The 17,518-nt window shown below is 51.3% G+C and overlaps 1 protein-coding gene across 2 annotated transcripts; it reads left to right on the top strand.

Moving 5' to 3' along the window:
• The first annotated feature begins 8,970 nt into the window (after nt 1–8,970).
• On the top strand, nt 8,971–16,991 carry HOPX (HOP homeobox). 2 transcript variants are annotated; one of them, XM_061994102.1, is made up of 3 exons: nt 8,971–9,145; nt 13,819–13,994; nt 16,309–16,991. In XM_061994102.1, exons 2-3 carry the CDS (start codon nt 13,851–13,853, stop codon nt 16,384–16,386), a joined length of 222 nt encoding a protein of 73 aa, XP_061850086.1. In that variant the 5' UTR covers nt 8,971–9,145; nt 13,819–13,850; the 3' UTR covers nt 16,387–16,991. The 2 variants fall into 2 exon arrangements, with proteins under 2 accessions (XP_061850086.1, XP_061850085.1); XM_061994101.1 differs by lacking the exon at nt 8,971–9,145 and adding an exon at nt 13,475–13,564.
• The last annotated feature ends 527 nt before the right edge of the window (nt 16,992–17,518 follow it).

The raw sequence follows: 17,518 nt of genomic DNA, 5'->3' as shown, positions 1-17,518 counted from the left end.
GTCTCTCTGCTCCAAGCCTGTAGCATTGCTTGGGGTTGCTGTGACCCAAGTACAGGACCTGGAACTTGGTTTTGTTGAACCTCTTACAACTGGCGTCAGCCTGTTGATCAGCCTGTCTAGATCCCTCTGTAGAGCCTTCCTGCCCTCAAGCAGATCAACACTTTCACCCATCTTGGTGTCATTTGCAAACTTACTGAGGGTGCAGTTGATCCCTTCATCCAGATCATTGATTGATACTAAACAGAACTGTCCTCAACACTGAGCCTTGGGGCCGGTGTTCCCCTGGTGCGCAACACCACTGGTGACCAGCCACCAACTGGATTTAACTCCATTCACCACCACTCTCTGGGCCTGGCCATCCAGCCAATTGTTTACCCAGCGAAGGGTGCACTCATCCAAGCCACGTGCAGCCAGCTTCTCCAGGAGGATGCAAGGGGGTAATAGGTAGCTTATGGCAATTTTTGTGTCTGGAAGTTAGGTAGTCTTGCAACCATAATCAAAGCTTAAAACTTGACTTTATGTATTGCTGTCAGATGATAGCTAAATAATACTCTTGTGAAACAGAAGGCAGTACACAAGTAAACAGTCTGGATGAGCCAAGGTGAAGATTTCTTAAACTCTGTGCCTAAGTTCCTGTAAACCCTTGGTAGCATCTGTTGTTATCTGATTGAGCCTAAAGAGAGGAAAAAGCTTGCATATTTGGGGACCTTCCCCCACTTCTACACAAAGGAAGAAGCATGCCCTTAAACAAAAAGAAAAGTCAGAAGAAGAAAAGGAGGTTTTGAACTCTGAAAAGAAAACCAAATGTTTTGGCTCAGGAGGAGGGATAGAAATGTTTGTTGTTGCCTAACAAACCATTGCCTTTAGATTTGGCCATGTATTAGTAACCCAGAAAACACATATAAGGAATAATGTGCTAGAATAGAGATCTTATATGCATGCAAAATTTGTATTAAATGCTAGCAAACATTTACTCCTTGTGAGGAAATCAGTAACCCCTAGAACAGGGACTCATTGAGGTTCTGCGAATAACACTCTTTGAGATGTTCACAATTCAGCTGCTTGCAGACCTAAGCAACCTGGTGCAGAGGGCCCTGCTTGGAACAGGAGGTTGGACTACAGACTCTGAGAGGTCCTTTTCACCTCAAGTATTCTCTAATTTATAACAGTAAGAGGGTAGTGGGCTTGGAGCTGGCACCTGCACTACCCAAAGTCTGACGTTATGAGAACCACCATGACAAGCCTGACTACTTATGGGAAAGCACCTAAGTCCCCTGGAGTGCTCTGCATAGGTACACAGTAAAGAACCATCTCTGAACTTTTGCTTAATCTCCCATCTCTAGGATTCAAGTTCCTTGGGTGCAAACTTCATAAAAAGAGTGCTTAAGTTAAACCTAAGTTTAGTCATCCATTGGGGAATGATAAGGTTACTTTCTTCAGAAAAGATAGTACAGTCTCAGAGGCTCAGGGAAGCCTCCAGGACTTCAGAAATGGCAGGTCTGAACGACAGTTGACAGAAACCAGCAGGCTGTGAAAAGCCCCTGGCTCACTATAGGTCTCTCTAGGCAGGGGACATTGCTACCTCTGTGTTTCTACCCCCAAGTCACTCAGGTTTCCAGTGCAATAGCAGGTTGGGGATGGAGACCAGAGCTGGCCCCTCAGGTATTTTACTTTCCCTGTGGTTCGTATTTGCAGTGATCAGCACAATGGCATTTCTGCTCACCCAGCTGAGCCATGAGAATGCTGCTGAGCCTATATGTACTCAGAGCCCTGATTCATTCTGACAATCAGTAACATGGGACATGGTCAGGAGGTCGGGTGGCCAGGCTGAGTGTAGGAGCTGGCTAAACACGCTGTGTGTACATCCAAACCACACCACAAAGAGCAGGTAACCCAGCCAACTGACACCCCACTGCAGAACCAGCGATCTAACTCAGCAATTACACATCAGAACAAAGAAGGGATAACACTTTCAACTCAGTAACAGGTTGACACACAAGCTACTTGTAACCATCCTGGTTTTTTTAGCTTACTGTATTATTGTAACATTCATCCCTATAAAGTAGTTGTGCCTGTAGAAGTGGAGTCATTCTATTGCTTCATCCCAAGTCGCCAGTTGCCTGTCCTGCCTGTATGTAAAATCCAGAGGCTTTGACAAATCCCTTCTAGAATTTGAGCTTTGTTTCAAGGCACACCTCTTCTTCTCTTTTTCAGCAAATGAGATCCCAGAGGCAAGGGGAGAGGGTTTATGAAGAGACAGCATGTGAAGAGAGAACTTTCCTAAGGGCTGAATCTGGCAGGGCAGTTCCAGTGGGCTGACGGTTTTAACCTAGACAAACATTTCCCCGCCTCTTCCTCTTCCCAGGAGAGTTAATGCCAAGAGGTGTCACTGCTGCCAGACTGGCTGAGAGCAACTGGAAAAGTATCAGTGCATTTTCAGGGTTGTGGGGGATGAGCTCCCAGCAACCAGTGGGAGTTTACAGAACAGAGAGAGCAAGTCCCTGTGCTCTACTGTGTAAATTTATGACCTGGTCATAAAGGACAGCTGTGATCCCGGTGGTGAAGGGCTCTTCTGTGTCCTTATCATCTCTCCAAGGGGCACAAATCCTGGATTGGTTTGACTTTCAAACAGGAAGGATGATGACTCCAATCTCCCCCAACAGGTGAAGAGTTCAGCTCCAGTGTCCAGAGCTGTTTGATGTGGAATACGGCAAAGCACATCTTCAGCGAGTTCAGTTGGGCCTCCAACAGTCTGGTAAGAACAGTGAATGAGGCTTTGGGCCTTAGTCTGTGCTCTGAGGGACCTGCAGTCATCCCTGAAAACTAGGAGCTACACCTATCAGGGCTGCATATCAGGAAAACAGCAGCAGTGTTCAATCAGACAAGTTCCCTTAGGAGGACCTTGGTCATCCCAGGGAATAAGCATGTGGCAACTCAAGCCTCTAGCTACGTAATTCACTTCTGAGCCTGAAGAAGGTCCAAAATTATGTCGCTGTCAACACCAGGATGAGTACAGTCAAACTCCAGAGCTCATTTTTGAGCTTTGCACCAGGGTGAAATGCATGAGCTGCAGGGACCTCCTTTCCTGGCACCAAGGGAGAGAGCATAGAGTGAAAAGGACAAGCAGAATGCAATCCAGGGTGGCTGATAATGGGACAGGTCAGGCCCTTCTAGCCACCTGCTCCTCCTCTTCCAAACTTCGTGGTCCTTCCAGCCTGCTAGCTGAAGGTCATCAAAGTGGCATTTTCAGCCAGAGAGAACTCCTTCATCCCTGCTTTCCCCTAGTCCATAGAAGGCCCAGAGCAGCTGTAAGTGCTCTACAGCACAGCCATGAACTGCTTATTTTGAAGTAGTGCAGAGATGCAGCACAGAGGTGATGCTGCAGCATAGCAGTAGGTGTTCTAGACAAATACTGCCACCCTGGCTGGTACAGGTTTGTCCCTTCACTTTTGGCAAAGGTTTCCCAGTGCTTCAACACAACAACAGGGAGTGGAGCAGGGCAGAAAGAAGTCAAGTTGAAAGAAAATAAGTCAGAAGAACTCAAGACTATCTTTCCCTGAGTTACAGCCAGCTAAGCCTCACAAGTCAGCAAAGCCATGTCTATGTGTAGAAATGCTGAATGGACAGCAGAAGCTTAAATCAGTATCTTGCTCAAAAAAATCGCTGCTAAGTGAAGTGTATTTCAAGAGGAGCACCTAGTTCGGTGCTCCCTTGCCATGCAGACAGGCCAGCACTGGACAGCAGGAGCAGCACAGCTCTTGTGGGCTCTCTCAACTCAGCCCTGCTGTGCTCACCCCATTGAGCAGGGTTCTCTGTGGCCAGGCCAGAGACTTAAGAATCAGGGGACACAGCCCTACACCAAGCTCTGTCTGGAGAAGATCTTACTAGCCAGGACCAGGCCTGAGCCAAGAAACAGCCTTTGAAGAAGGGAGAAAAACCCACCCAGGGAAGCCAGACACACTGTATGTAGTACCAGCCAGTCAAGTGAGGAGTACACAGAAGCTTGAAGCAACACAAAGGCAATCCTGTGCCAGTGCCAGAAGCACTCCTTCTGCTCCAAATAGCCTCAGGTTGGCAGTGAGCTCCCAGGACCTGACCTCACTGCTGATGGGAACTGGCACCCTCTGTCCCTTGTGCCCTCCAAACCACCCCCTCCAGCAGGACAAGATGTAAAAACAGATGCTGCAGGCAAGAGCAGGATCTCCTTAAGCAGTGGCAGAGGTACAGCCTCTTTAGTTCAGTTTTGTTAGGGTATTTGTGCTTGTTTGAGCCTGCTGGGCTCTCCCATGGGTCGAGTGCTCTCCAGCTGCTTGTCTATGCAGCACAGTACTTTGCTACCACTGCTCCTCCCTGGAAATTACCCCTGCTCAGTCACTGCATCCTAAGAGAGATGGCAAGAAGCACCTCCTCCAGCCTGGAGCCTCTCTGCCAGATATGCTTGACACAACTGACCCTCTGTCAGTGGCGTGTCCTAGCCCACAAAGCTGGAGCAGTGGGGAGCTCCCAGGAGCAATGAGTGAGTTGTTCTCTGGGACAGTAAGGCTGCCTGAGCACCAAGGGAGCCATCCATCAGTGCCTCTGTTCTTCTCACTCAGTTGCCCCCATTGCCAGCCATGTAGGGAGGGCTGTTGGCAACTAGCAGCCGGGTAGCTGTGATGCCTTCATCAGTGCCAGCTTCCAAAAAGCAGCAAAACCCAGGTTGCTAAAGCAAAAAATGCTACTTAAGTTAATTGCACAAGGCCCCTGAAGCCACTTCCTGACACCCAGCAGACAGAACAGAGTGCCAGTCCCCATGACATCCCTTCCCGGCTCACTGTTACTCTGCAAGTCATGGGTGCCCTGGAGGCTGTGGCTTGTGTCACACGGAGAGACTTGTCCTGCTCACAGTCCCGGGGCCTGCTGCGATGCCTCAGCACCTAGTGGCCTTGGGGTCAGCTCTCAGTGAGTGCCCACCATGGCCCCGTGCCACCCACTCAAACTGGTCTGACAGAAGCCCATGGGCTGCCCAGCCTGGGATAGCACAGGGGAAAACATGGCCCTGGCAGTGAGGGCAGAGGAAAGCTCCATGAGCTGGGCTTAACGGTGCAGCTGCAGGGTGGTCTGTGCCTGTCCTCTCCCCGCCAAGGCCGTCCACTCTCCTCAGGGTAGGCCTGCTGCAACCGAGAGGGCCATGTTGCTGGCATGTTAGTTGTCTGGCAGAGCTCATCCCTGCTCCAGGGAGGAATAAAGTCCCTTCATTGACTTGTATACAAGTATTTGAGTCAGAACTTCTAAAACTGGGCAGCTTCAGCCTAGAGACTCAGACCAGGACAGATTGCAGCAGGCGTTTTCCAGCCTCTCGCCTCTCTGACTTGCTCCCTAGAAAAGGCATGGCCATCTGAATCTCTGGAAGGGCACTTGGTCCTCTTCACATCCTCTGGCACTCCAGAGGTGGAGCGCAGATCTGCATGTCTCCTCTAGCCCCCTCCCTGTCTCTCACCAGTGCCGGAGCCCATGTTTTCCCGGGCTGGGCACGGCGGCCAGCTCCTCTGTGTGATGCCCTGCCAGCTCTCTCTGCGTGCTAGGGCACGCTCTGACAGTAAGCAACAGCAGTGCTGCTGAGAAGCCTCCTGGCAAGGAACTGCACGTCTCAGCGCCTGCTTTAGTCACTTCAAAACAATCTGGTTAGTAAGAGGGTGAGGAGGGAGGAAGACTGTACCCCAGGCAGAGATTGCACATAGAAATGCCGACAAGATGACATTGTTCTCTAAGAAGTATTGGAACAACTGGAGGAGCAATAAAGCTCCACAGTTTCCATCCACACAGCAGTATCCCACGGCCAAAGAAAAACACCTTATTGGAAGTCACATCTGATTTGAACCTATCTGTCCTAGATCAGCTCTGATACTGAGGAGAGGCAGGCTGAACCCTGCCCACCGAAAAAACAGGAAACCGCAGGAAGGAGGGTGCAGCCGAGGCAGTTCCTGCGCCTGGGTGGGCAGCACGCAGCCCTGCTCCAGCAACAACAGCAGCAAGAAGCTGCACGTGCCCATCTCCTCCTCTTCCCCCTGCCCAGGGTATCATCTGAGGGAGCAGTGTGTGCTACAACTAGTGTTGCTGCTCTCCCAGGGAAAAACTGATCAAAAGATCAATGATGCAGTCAGGTTCTTGTGTTTCAGGGTGTCCAAGAAAGGCAATTGTTGACTACACCTTGCAGAGCAACTGATCTCTTGTGCCAAGTGGGTTTTGCAGGTAGAAATCTCATCTGATTAGCTGCAAGAGTTGTCCTGTGAGCCAGTACTGGCTAGATAGAAAACTCTTAACTGAATAGAAGCCAAAGAATTCTGTAAAGCCTGCTTTCCAGCCACATTTTTGGGGTTAGTAGCCAGAAAACCCCAGCATGTCAGGAAAAACAACAACACTGGAAAATGAAAGAGAAGATGGGTTTTGTGTTTTTCCTTTGTACTGATGCATCCAAGGGAATAAGGGAAGGTCTTGCTCTCTCTCTGACAATTGCGTTGCACGAGGAGTCTCTGGAAAGTACATGTTTTTTAACTCATATACTTAGAAACAAATCTCTGCTTAATGCCCAGACAAGAGGTGCTGGTACTAAGCCTCATTTTCAGGAAGGCGAAATTCAGGAGAGACACATGCAAAGGAGGCAGCAGGAATGAGTTAGAAAAGCTAAATTAGACCCTATTCTCTCCTGATGGTTTGATAAGTTTCTTTCCCCTTCTCCCCTTTATCTTTTTTTTCCATCCTATCTCCATATAGCATTAGAGGGAGAACATTTAGGCCAGGATGGCCATGAGCTCTGTGTCCAGTACCCCTCACGAAGTGTCTGCAGCCAACATTACCTTACTGCAAGTGCTGAACGATATTCAAGCCTCTGCAAGAGGGATCCAGAGGAGTGGGGTGCTGAACACAAGCTGCAGTAGTCAACTCCTCCCTGCAATGCCACAGCATCACGCACATCACAACAGTTGTATTTCTTCCCCTGCAGGGAGTAAAACTGTGAGATGGCCTGGATGCACCTTGCATTTTGTTTCTATTTATCTCCCCTGACAAAGAGACATTCTCTAGGGCCAGGATCTCCTCATACCAGGTGAGGCATAAACTCCAGCAGTACTTTGACCCTCTCCCAGGAAGAGAAACAGGGTCTAAAAGATTTCAGGAACAGAAAAGCATTAGCATTTGCCAGCCCAACGGGGACAGGTTCATGACATGACTTTCGGGCTGTCACTGTGGGATTCCCAGCACCTCTGAAGCCATTTCAGTGGCATGTCTCAGCCTGAAACACATCACTGCCAGTGCTCTCAGTGCAAGTCTGGACTGGGTTGACAGGCTAAGGGAGAAGGTTTTTTCCACATTAAAGACTTTCTCTATGTTGACAGTGATAAACAAGAGGAGAAAGGCGCTGATCCCATTCCCATGGGCCAGTTTACTGACATTTTGCAATACTTGGGGCACATACATGGAAGAAAATAAAAGACAGCATGCAAACTTTTGTGTCTCGGAATATCTTCCTATCTGTCCTGTCTCCAAGAGTGGCCAAGAGCAGCTGCCAGAGCAGAGAGTAGGCATGAGGTGGGTAAGTAGCAACATCCACTAGAGCTCCCCCAAGCACCTGGCAGTATATAATTCCTGTCTTCTGCATAGACTTCCCACACTGGGTTGGAAATCCAGGGCTCTCTCTTGCTGCGGGGCTTCTGCTCCAGCCCCCTTGAACACACCTTCATCCCTCCCAGCCACAGCTGCTGGAGCCATCCCACAGGACACATCCTCTGATCTGCTTACCCCTTGCCATGGATACCCATGCTCCTGTTGCTGAGCACCAGAGATCAACAGGACACATGCCCTTGGCTGGGTGCCTGCCCAAGGCATGCAGGATCAAGTCTTCTCCTGAAAACCTCCTTGGGCAGCCACTGAACAGCACTGTTTGATTTATCAGGCATGGAGGCTATCCCTGTAGCAAAAGCACTCTTGCTTGATCAACGTCATCCTGCTAGGAAAGTTGGCACAGGTCTGCCTGCCCTCTGGCGCATATTTCTTCGCAATCCCCTCGCCTTAGCCCGTGTTTCCCCACACATTACAAAACCACTCCATCTTCAGGATGGTTTTGGCTCATTGCTAAACGTGTGGCAGTTTTCTTGCCTGGGTTTGTCCAGCTACTTCTCCCCAGGGGCTGGGCTCCCTGCTCCTGGCTCCAGCCAGCCTCACAGCTTTTTGCATCCAGTGCCAGCTTTCCTTTTGCTCTGGCAGATAGTCTCAGCTATTGCAACCCTTACTGTTTCTCATGAGCCCTTTCTCCAGCCCCTTTGATTTTCCAGCATCCCCCTTCCAGCTGTCTGTGAGCGAAAATCAGCTCCTCCTCACTGCACCCCACCCCTCAAGATGCCTCTTTTTAAACTGCTGTCTAATGCTTCCAGCACACCTCACTGGGAACAGCAAGCTCCCAAGCACTTCAGTCGGGGGTAGTACAGGTCTTTGGCAGGACAGGATGCCCTGCCCTCCCCCACATCCTCTCCCTATGCCCTCTGAGAGGAGCTGGGCTGCAGCAGCAGGTCGGATCCAGGACCCAGGCCTGCCCGGATAGCCAGCCTGGTGGGAACACAGGGCTGACTTAAAGTGGCGGCAGAGTCAGGAACTTTAAAGCCGCACAAACCATTTGCAGGGGACTCAAGCGAGCTGAGCCGCCGGCTCTGCGCGGCAATGACAGCCGCCGTGCCCCACCGCCAAAGCCGGGAGCAGGGCTCCCCGGAGCAGCACAGGCTGCGGCAGGCTGACCCGGGGGGTGGCGGGGTCCCGCGGCCCCCCGAGGGCGGCCAGGCTCGGGGCAAGGGCTGTCGCCTGCGCCCTTCCGTACCCCGCAGCGGCGGGGAGCGGGTGCCGGCCCGGAGCGTGGCGGGACGGCCCCGGGGCTGCCCGCGCCGCCGGCCCCGGGGCCCCGCCGCCCGTACAACCATGCGTTGAGCACTGCCAAGGAGAGCGGGTGCCAAACCTGAATTACCAGCCCAGAGAGTGGCTGTGCATCCCGGGAGCTCCTGTGATTTGCGGCAGGTTTTTCAGGTCCCCGCCTGTCACACACACACGCAGATACTTAAGCAGTCACCCTGGGACCTGCGGGGTTCTTATTTGACACACATCTGGTCCCTGCCGGCTCCAGGTAAGTGCAGGCTTTGGGCAGGGGCTTCGGGAGGAGGACGGGAGGAGGAGCTGGTCTGGGCTTACAGGTGCTGGGGAGGCCGGAGCAGCTCCAAGGCTGTGGTCGGAAAGCGTCATGGCCGGGGCAGGGCGAGGGGCACACGGGCAGGCAGAGACCCCAGGCTGGGAGTACCGCGGGCACTGCCTCTGCTTCAGCTGCCGCTCTGCTCTCCTTTGCTTTGTTCTCATCCGATGTTATTTTATAAAAGGCTGGATGGGTCGTTTACCGGATGCATGACAGGTGGTTTTTCCTTATTTATGGCAGGGTCTGGTTTATTTTTAAAGCCTCCGTCCCACCTTATCCTGTGCGCCATGCCGGCTGATGTTATCCACAGCCGCCCCACAGCAGGAGGCCCTGCAGTCCCGGGGACAAGACCCGGCTCTGCAGCAGAGCAAAGGAGGGCAGGAGGGCTCGTTTGCATTGAGAACTGCTATTTTGATCCATGCGGTAGCAGGAAATAGCTGCGAGCTAAAACCTGGCAAAGATGCCTCGGTCGCATCCCAGCCCCGACAGTGAGGGGAGCACTTGGGAAGGGGTCAAAAAGCCCAGCTCCTCATCAGCGGGGCAGGACCTGCTGCTCAGAGGTGCTGCCCCTACTGCTCAGGGACTTGGGGTTCAGTAAATTATAAGAAAGCTGCACAGCCAGCCAGCTATTGTGTTGGCTGTTTGCAAAAGCAAAGCTGAGCAAACAGAGATCATGTCTTTTCTGGAAAAGTAGCTGATTTCTGCCAGAAGAGTAAATGCTGACTGCACTAGCTGGGAGACAGAGGATCATCCTCTCTCAGGATAGAGCTGGGAACCCTGCTACTAACCCCAGGGTGTCTCTGGGGAATTGGATGCAACCACAGGACACAGGCAGCATAATTGCGGAAGGAGATCTCTTCCCATCCCACTGCTTCTGCCTCACATTGAGGTCAGGTCACTCAGGGCCTTGCCCAGCTGACTTCTAGAGGTCAACAAGGATGGAGGTGTCCCCTCCTCCCTGGTCCCTGTCGCCATGCTGGACCCACACAGTATAAAGATTTTATTCCCAATATCTAATAAGTTAATATCTTGCTCCAACTTGTGTCTCTGGCCTTTTGTCTGCTAGCTCCAAAATGGTCCTGGATGGGGCATTTAAATACCTCATCAGCCACATTAAGAGCAGCGAATGCAGCTGCCCACAGCCCAGGCAACCCATGAGCCTCTCGCAAGCTTCAACTGGTGCCTGCTGTCACATTGCTCCACCTAAAACCCCTAAACCCATGACAGTTAGTCAGAGAGAAGTGTGAATTCCCCTGGTGCTCTTTAGCTTGAGGAGTAGCAGAGAGCAGGTGTCACCAGTGCTGTGGTTTCACTGTGACAGTGCATCTGGCAGTCATTTCCCCTTGGGTGAATAACACCCCTGCCACCAAACTCTCAGCCCTGTGCCACACAGGGGGACAGCAGTGGGTGAGGGACAGCTCACAGAGTTGGATGATGACCACAGATCCCCACCCTTCCTGAAAGCCAAGGACATTATTTACATCCTTTGCACTCAAAAAAACCTTTTTTTTTTTTTTTTCTTTTCAATGCCTGCAAAAATTTGGGCAGAAAAAAGCAGTGAGCAGAGGGGCTTTTCAGCAGCTGAGCAAAACAGTTGTGATTCTCCACATTTCTGCCAGGCTGAAAGATATGTAAGCAAGGAAATCAGCTCTCTTGTGCAAGGAAGAGGTCTTGTGCAGGCTGAAGGCCAGGCTGCGGGCCTGGGCTTGGATGGGGCTTCATTTGAGTAGCAGGTAGGTGAGTAGCAGACCAGATACAGCCAGTCAGGACATGTAGAGACTTCTGGTGCCCTCAAGTCCTGTCATATATCCCCAATTCATAGCATACATGAGGTGCCAAATGCTGGGTGCACAGGAACACTTGGCTCTTGAAAACCTCCCAGGCCCAGTGGAGTGATGTGGGGAGATGTGCAGAGCCCTGCAGGAATGCCAGGGTTTTGACTTTTACCTGAAAGCCATCTCACAACCTTGAGAGGTATGAACTGTTCTCACTCCATAGCAGGGGTAGAGGGCAAACAAGGAAAAACCCATCAGGCATCACATCCTGCATGCTGAAGCACCCTGAGCTGCCAGAAGGTAGAAGATAGCGTGCCCTAAGGGGGACTGCCTCAGGAACCTGGAGATTATAAAAAATAGAAAGAGCTGTGCAGATGAAACATGAAGGTTGAAGCATGTGTTCCCTATGCAAATCAATGCACGCACATTAATGTACTTCAATGCAGCAGGCTGCAAACAAGGATTTACGACCCTCCTGTACATGTTGCTGCTGGTGGCCCAGGCTAGATGCATGGTCCAGAGGTGATGAGGAGCCCTGTGGTGACTAGGCTTTCTAGGAGAAGGGCAGGTGGCTCAGTGGGGTGCTGATTAAGAAGAAAAAGGACCTGTGGCCTGAGGTTGGTCTCATCTGCACTTTGACCTCATGGAGAGCCTGGAGAGCAGACCCTCAAGTCCAGGGAACCTCTTTCTTTCCCTATGTCTTTTCCAGAGGTCCCCAAATGCCCAGGGTAGGCGAGCAGCATTCTTCTGGGCCCCACCAGCTCACACACATGAGGGACTGAACTGTGTCTGCCCTGTTGCTGTGTGGACATCTCTGAATGAGCTAACCTCAGGAAAGGCTAGGGCAGCTGCAGCTGCACACCTATGGCCACAGCACTCTGCAGACAAGACCAGCTCAGCGTGCAGGCTTAAAGATGGTCTTTCCCCAGTCCATCCAGAGATGGTGGGTAATGCTGTCTACTAGCACACCCCATCACACTCAGAGGTTCACTGGCCTTATGCAACCACTGTGTTATAATCAGTATTTACCAAGTGAGTCAAGCAGAGTGGGCTGTTTCACAATCAGTCCTAGTCTATTTATAAGCCCCCACTCAAATAACAAAGGATCCTTTTATTAGTTGAAGCACCTCCTGCAGACAAGGCTCAGTAGAGCCTTTGCTTTTTGAGGTAAAGCTCAAAGAAGAGGGTCTTTCCAGCCTCTCATCAATAGCTGAGCTGGCTCTCTGCAAGCTGGAAGGCAGTTTTGGACATGTGGCCCATCCCAGAAATGCTGTCAGCAGGTGAGAGCCCTGGGACATCCAGTACATCCCAGGATACCAAGTGAGTTAAGGTGAGTTATCTGTCAGCCAGGAAAACACTGGGTTTAAAACTATGCAGAAAGGGTGCAGTGTGATGGAGGTGCCTGGGTTCCATCCCAGAGCCATGGGAAGCAGAAGCTGGACTGCAAGGTGGAGGCAGGCCAGGTCTGCAGCAGGTGGCCCAGAGGAGTCATGGGGCAGGCCAAGGGCTCCTGGCAGGCAGCACTGGAGAGCCAGCCACACCAACCAGCCTGCCTGACAGAGCGAGGCCAGCCAACTCGGACAGCAGGAGAGCACATCAAGAAAGGCCACATTTTTGCACCCAGCTCCTCCCACGCCAACACCCCAGAGCTTGGTTTCGGAAACACCAAAATGATTCAGCATCAAGGGACTTCTGCATGCTTCGTAGGGGCAACGCCTGGTGTTTTGGTTGACCAAATTGTCAAGCTCGACTGCCAGCCACACCAGAGCAAACTTGGAAACCTGCAGAAGAGAGGGCAGGACCTACCCAAGGTGTACTTACTTATTTTGCATGTGCTTTTGTGCCAAGCGTGACCGAGATTTGTGCAAAGCACAAGTAGGTCAAATGTTACTCTGGAGGAGAACATGGGCTCCTTGCTTCTGACATTGCTGAGAGCACCTATCACTGATTGCAGCCAAAGGCAGTAAGTGCTTGGGCAACAAACATGCACAGGGTACACCTCCAAGGATTGACCCTTCACTTATCTGCCAAAAAACAATCAGGCAGTTCAGCTACGCTCAGGAACAAGACGACTATTTACATCCATCTTCGATAATATTAAATATTAGTAAAAACAAAGCAGCTTATCTGCTCACCATCAGCTTTGTGTGATGTCTGGCCAGACTGCCAGGAGGAGGACCAGGACACTGATTGGGAAGGAAAATGAAGGGATTGCTGAGTCTAAACCCACGCTCCCAAAATATCCTGCATCCTCTGATTTGTGATTCCCCTACACAAACCTGCCTGGTCACTGGGGAGAAGGGGAGAAAAAAAACAACAAAAAAAACCCCACGAGGCTTGGGCTTGTTGCCAGGCATCATCTCCTCACCTAGAGGAGAAATAAAGGGTTTTTTAATTCATGACTTTAAATTAACCCCCTCAACATGCCCATTGCTGTGACATCACCCCCAAGTGACGCCCAGTATGCCTAAATACGGCTGTAAACAGGAATCGTCCCCATGGGAGTCCTGCTGGCTATAAATACAGCACCAGGGGAGCGCTGAGCAGAGGCTGGGCTGCAGTTTCCTGCCAGCTGAGGATGGTGAGGCAGCTCGGCTGGGTGCTGTCGGCATGCGGGCGCTGCAGTGGGGAAACTAAGGCAGGAGTTGCTGGGGGCTGGGGCTCCTGGCTCAGCTCTCCAACATGCCTGTAGGAAGGGATTTGTGCTCTGCCACGGCCAGAGGCCACTGGGGAGGGGGGTAGCAGCAGGGATGGGGAATGCATGTCTGGGGCTCGGCAAGTGTGGCCCCACTGGCCGCTCCCAGCTTGGGCAATGACACTGGCCCCTCTACGCAGTGCCTGGCCCCATAGACCTGCCCTGTGAGGAGATGGCCACGGAGGAGCCAGTGCCTCTTACTAAGGAGCAGCTGGAGACCCTGGAGCACAACTTCTGCAAGGTGAACAAGCATCCTGACCCCACCACGCTGTGCCTCATCGCAGCCGAGACTGGGCTGTCTGAGGAGCAGACCCTGGTGAGTGCGTGCCCCTTGCCCCCTGCTCAGCACCAGCCCTGCTCCCCCTGCCTGTCTCTGTGCCCCGCATACTCCCCCTGCATCACCTGCCTGGCCTGTCTCTCACTCTCTGTCATATCCCCGGCACCTTTCTGTCCCCCAGTGTGCTTCCTACTGCAAGCCCTGTGGCCCAGTGCACCCACAGGGCTGTACTGCACCACTGCCTCTCCCAGTACCCCATGTCCTTCCTGCACCCCATATGTTCCTGCCCCTGCATCCCCAAGCTCCTTTTCGCCACAGCTGTGGCCTCACACACAGCAGCCCTGTGCCCCACTGGGATCCTTGTGCCCTCCATGCCTGGGAACCCTATTCCTAGCCTGAGCTTGGCCAGCAGATTGGTGCTTCCAGCAGCCAGAACACCAGCACGGGCTGCCTCCGGAGCCCTCAAAATACAACCCATGCATGCTGGCCTTTCCTTCCAGCCCATTTCTGATAGTCTTGGGTGCACAAACCACTGCTGGCTTTATGGTCTGAAGAAACTACAGTCACTTTAAAACAGATACAAGATAGATGCAACTTCTGCAGGATGTGCTGTGGGCTAGGTTCAGGCTGTGCACACTCCCCCTCACTGCCATTAGCTACTTCAGTGTCCCCAAGCCCAGATGTTGGGCAAGTCTGTCAGCCTCTCCAGGACACATAGAGGCCTCCAAATGTCCCTCCACAGAGGCAGGCTCCTGCTGTCTGGGATTTCCACTGAGCCCTATGCTCCAACTGGCTATCTACAGGCTACCTGGAGCTTCAGAAGCAAACGGCTCCTTCCCACTTCCTTCGGTTTGCAGTGCAGCTGTTCTTGATGCAGGTGCTTTATAAACTACTAGACCCACAGCAGCATGGATGGGTATAGGAGAGAAATCCAGCCCGCTGAGAAGTTAGCAGCACTTTGCAGAGAGCTGCCAAGCCTGGCTCTCCCTGGGCAAAGCTAATGGGATATGAGAGCCAAGCAGGCAATGCCAGCATGTAGCTTGTCCTAGGGAAGGATGCTGTTATAATATCCATTGCACTGATAGACCTTGGCTGGAGTGGAAGAGGAGACCCTTCCTCTACTGTCCTTTGGTGACAGGCAGGTACCACTGCTTGTTCAAGGCAGCAAGGAGGCAGTACCCCTTTTCCCTCCTTGGAAATGACACTGATTTTTCTTTCCCTAAAGCAAGTTGTAAACGTGGGCCATATACACACAGATGTCTTAAAATCTTCCCTGGAAGTATATTTTTCCATGAATCCAGGGCACTCCTTGAGATCTGGAGATGAAGGTCATGTTAGGGACAGGATCGAGCCTGGGATGGTGAGCTGCAAAGTGCCTGCATTGCGTATGACACGGAGAATTATTGCTTCTGGCATCTGGAGTGCTTCATTGGCTACATATAGCAGCCATTTCAATAGAAAATGGACCAAAGATGAGATGCAAAGACGTACTGAGTCAACAGGGGACGATGGTTTAGGACAGGAAGAGAAATTTTTGTGAGGAAGCTAGGCAGGCAGTCATCTGACTGGATGTGGTCCAAGGCACTGCTCGTTCAAGAGCCACTTGTAGAGAGCACCGTGGTTGTATCGTTAGGGACCACAATAGCTTCAAAAATAGCCATGAACAAATATAGCAACAAAATGAGCGGCATCAAAGTGAATCACAGCACATTCCCAAACACAAGGCTGAGCTGTGCTTCCGGCACATGAGTTATCTCCCTCCTCTTACGGAGGTGGTGTGGCTTCGTCCAGCTGCATTTTATCTAACGGTTGAAGTGACATCAGCAGCTCTGGGGCTTAGCGTAGGGATTACATACCCATGCATATTGCTTGAACACTAAGATCATTTTTAACTCATTATTTAAATATATTTGTCGTTAAACTTGTTGAGAGCCACCAAGTTGTCCCTCTCATCCTGAAAGTAGGTCAGCTTTCAATTCCTGTCGGTTTCAGACCAGCAGTGAGTGTTTCATTGCTCCAGCAATTTAAGCAGACACCATCCAGCAGCAACTTAGCCCATTTCTTACTCTGCTTACAAGAAAAATGAAGACTCACCCATGCTGTCAAGGTGAGGCGAGCAAGAGAAATGAGTTTGAAAGAGGTGCACTCATAGGCAGCAAAGGCATATGGTCAGGAGCAGCCGTCCTGCTGCTTGCACTGTCTGGTGCAGCACCTTGCCATAAGATACCAGTGCGGTGAGTTTCCATTGCCCGGTCCCATGTGCTGACCACATCTGCACCTTTAGTAAGGTTATTCAGAGGGTATGGCCAGCCCAGTGCACTCAATCTGTTGTGTTGTTTTGGTTTTTCTCCAGAAATGGTTCAAGCAGCGCCTGGCAGAGTGGAGGAAGTCTGAAGGGCTGCCCTCAGAGAGCAGGTCTGTCAGGGACTAGAGGATGCTGCTCCGATCCCCATGCCTGCTGTAAATGACGGTGAAGCTCTTCGGAGGGGATTTCCTTGGGGTTCTTCTGTTGCAATAGGTTTTGAGAACAAAGTAATGCCCTGCTATTTAACATAAGTTTTATTTAAAGTGTATATAACCAGGAAAAATAAATTATGTATATGTATACAGCTTCTGATGGCTGCAAAACCTGCCTAGTGATAGCCATCCACTAACAGTGGCTGCACAGGGCAAGGGAATCTCATGCCCTTGTCCCAGGCTTGCAGAAAAGCTGCCATGGAAAGTTCATAGAAGAGGAAAAAAAGGTTTCTTATGATCCTCACAGAGACAGTATGTGTGCTAGCTTTAACATTCACATCATCCAGAGAGGAGGGCACCTGGAAAGCCAGATGTGTTGTTCATGTGATCTTGGTGAGCGCAAGCTGCCTGAGTCAGCTCTGGATATTGGCAAACCGAGTGCCTACACCATCATCAGATCAAGCCAAGCCCCGCCTTGGATGTGTTTCTCACATTTCTGTTAAAGGTCATCAAAGAACTGGTCTTGGGGTTTGTTTTTTTTTCCCAATGCATTAATAAAAACATTTTTTTTTCTGATGAGAGGAGCTGTGTTGTGTCCCTGCTTGTGCTCTCTGACCCAATGGCAGGAGATGCAATTGGGAGGCAATGCCTCTCCAGGGCAGCCTGAGTGGGCAACATGGGTTTTCTCTCTTGCAACAGGGATAACCTGCAGACCTGGGCAACCTCTTCCAGGGCTCCCAACATGGCAGCCCCCGAGGTGGTGGAAGCTGGAGGTGCTGAGGCTCCCCTCTTCACAAACCTGAGAGATGCAGTTGTACTGGGGCACTTGCATAAAGCCCAGACTCTCATCCGTCCTGCTACAGGACAATGCCTGGACTAAAAAATAACCTTAGCTTTTCCAAAAGGGTTTAAAAAAATCCTCTGCTTAATGCATTACTGAAACAATTAGTGGATCCTCTGGTTAATCCTCCTCTGGTTTGTGCTTACCTGCCTCATTTGGAAGGAGAATCAGCTTAACACAAAGGAGATTAAGATACCCTGGCACTTAACCTGCCACATGCTTTCATTTATGACTTTTGTCCCTTGCTAGAGAGCATCTCTCTTGC

This window comes from Colius striatus, chromosome 3, assembly GCF_028858725.1.
Source record: "Colius striatus isolate bColStr4 chromosome 3, bColStr4.1.hap1, whole genome shotgun sequence".
NCBI lineage: Eukaryota > Metazoa > Chordata > Aves > Coliiformes > Coliidae > Colius > Colius striatus.
The sequence above is the reverse complement of the archived record's forward strand: the minus strand, read 5'-3'. Positions and strand labels throughout refer to the sequence as shown.

Bases quoted from the DNA above. Each gene is read 5' to 3' on its own strand.
- HOPX (XM_061994102.1), top strand. From the start codon at position 13,851: ATGGCCACGGAGGAGCCAGTGCCTCTTACTAAGGAGCAGCTGGAGACC. The intron at 13,995-16,308 runs GTGAGTGCGTGC...GTTTTTCTCCAG, and splicing joins TGTCTGAGGAGCAGACCCTG to AAATGGTTCAAGCAGCGCCT.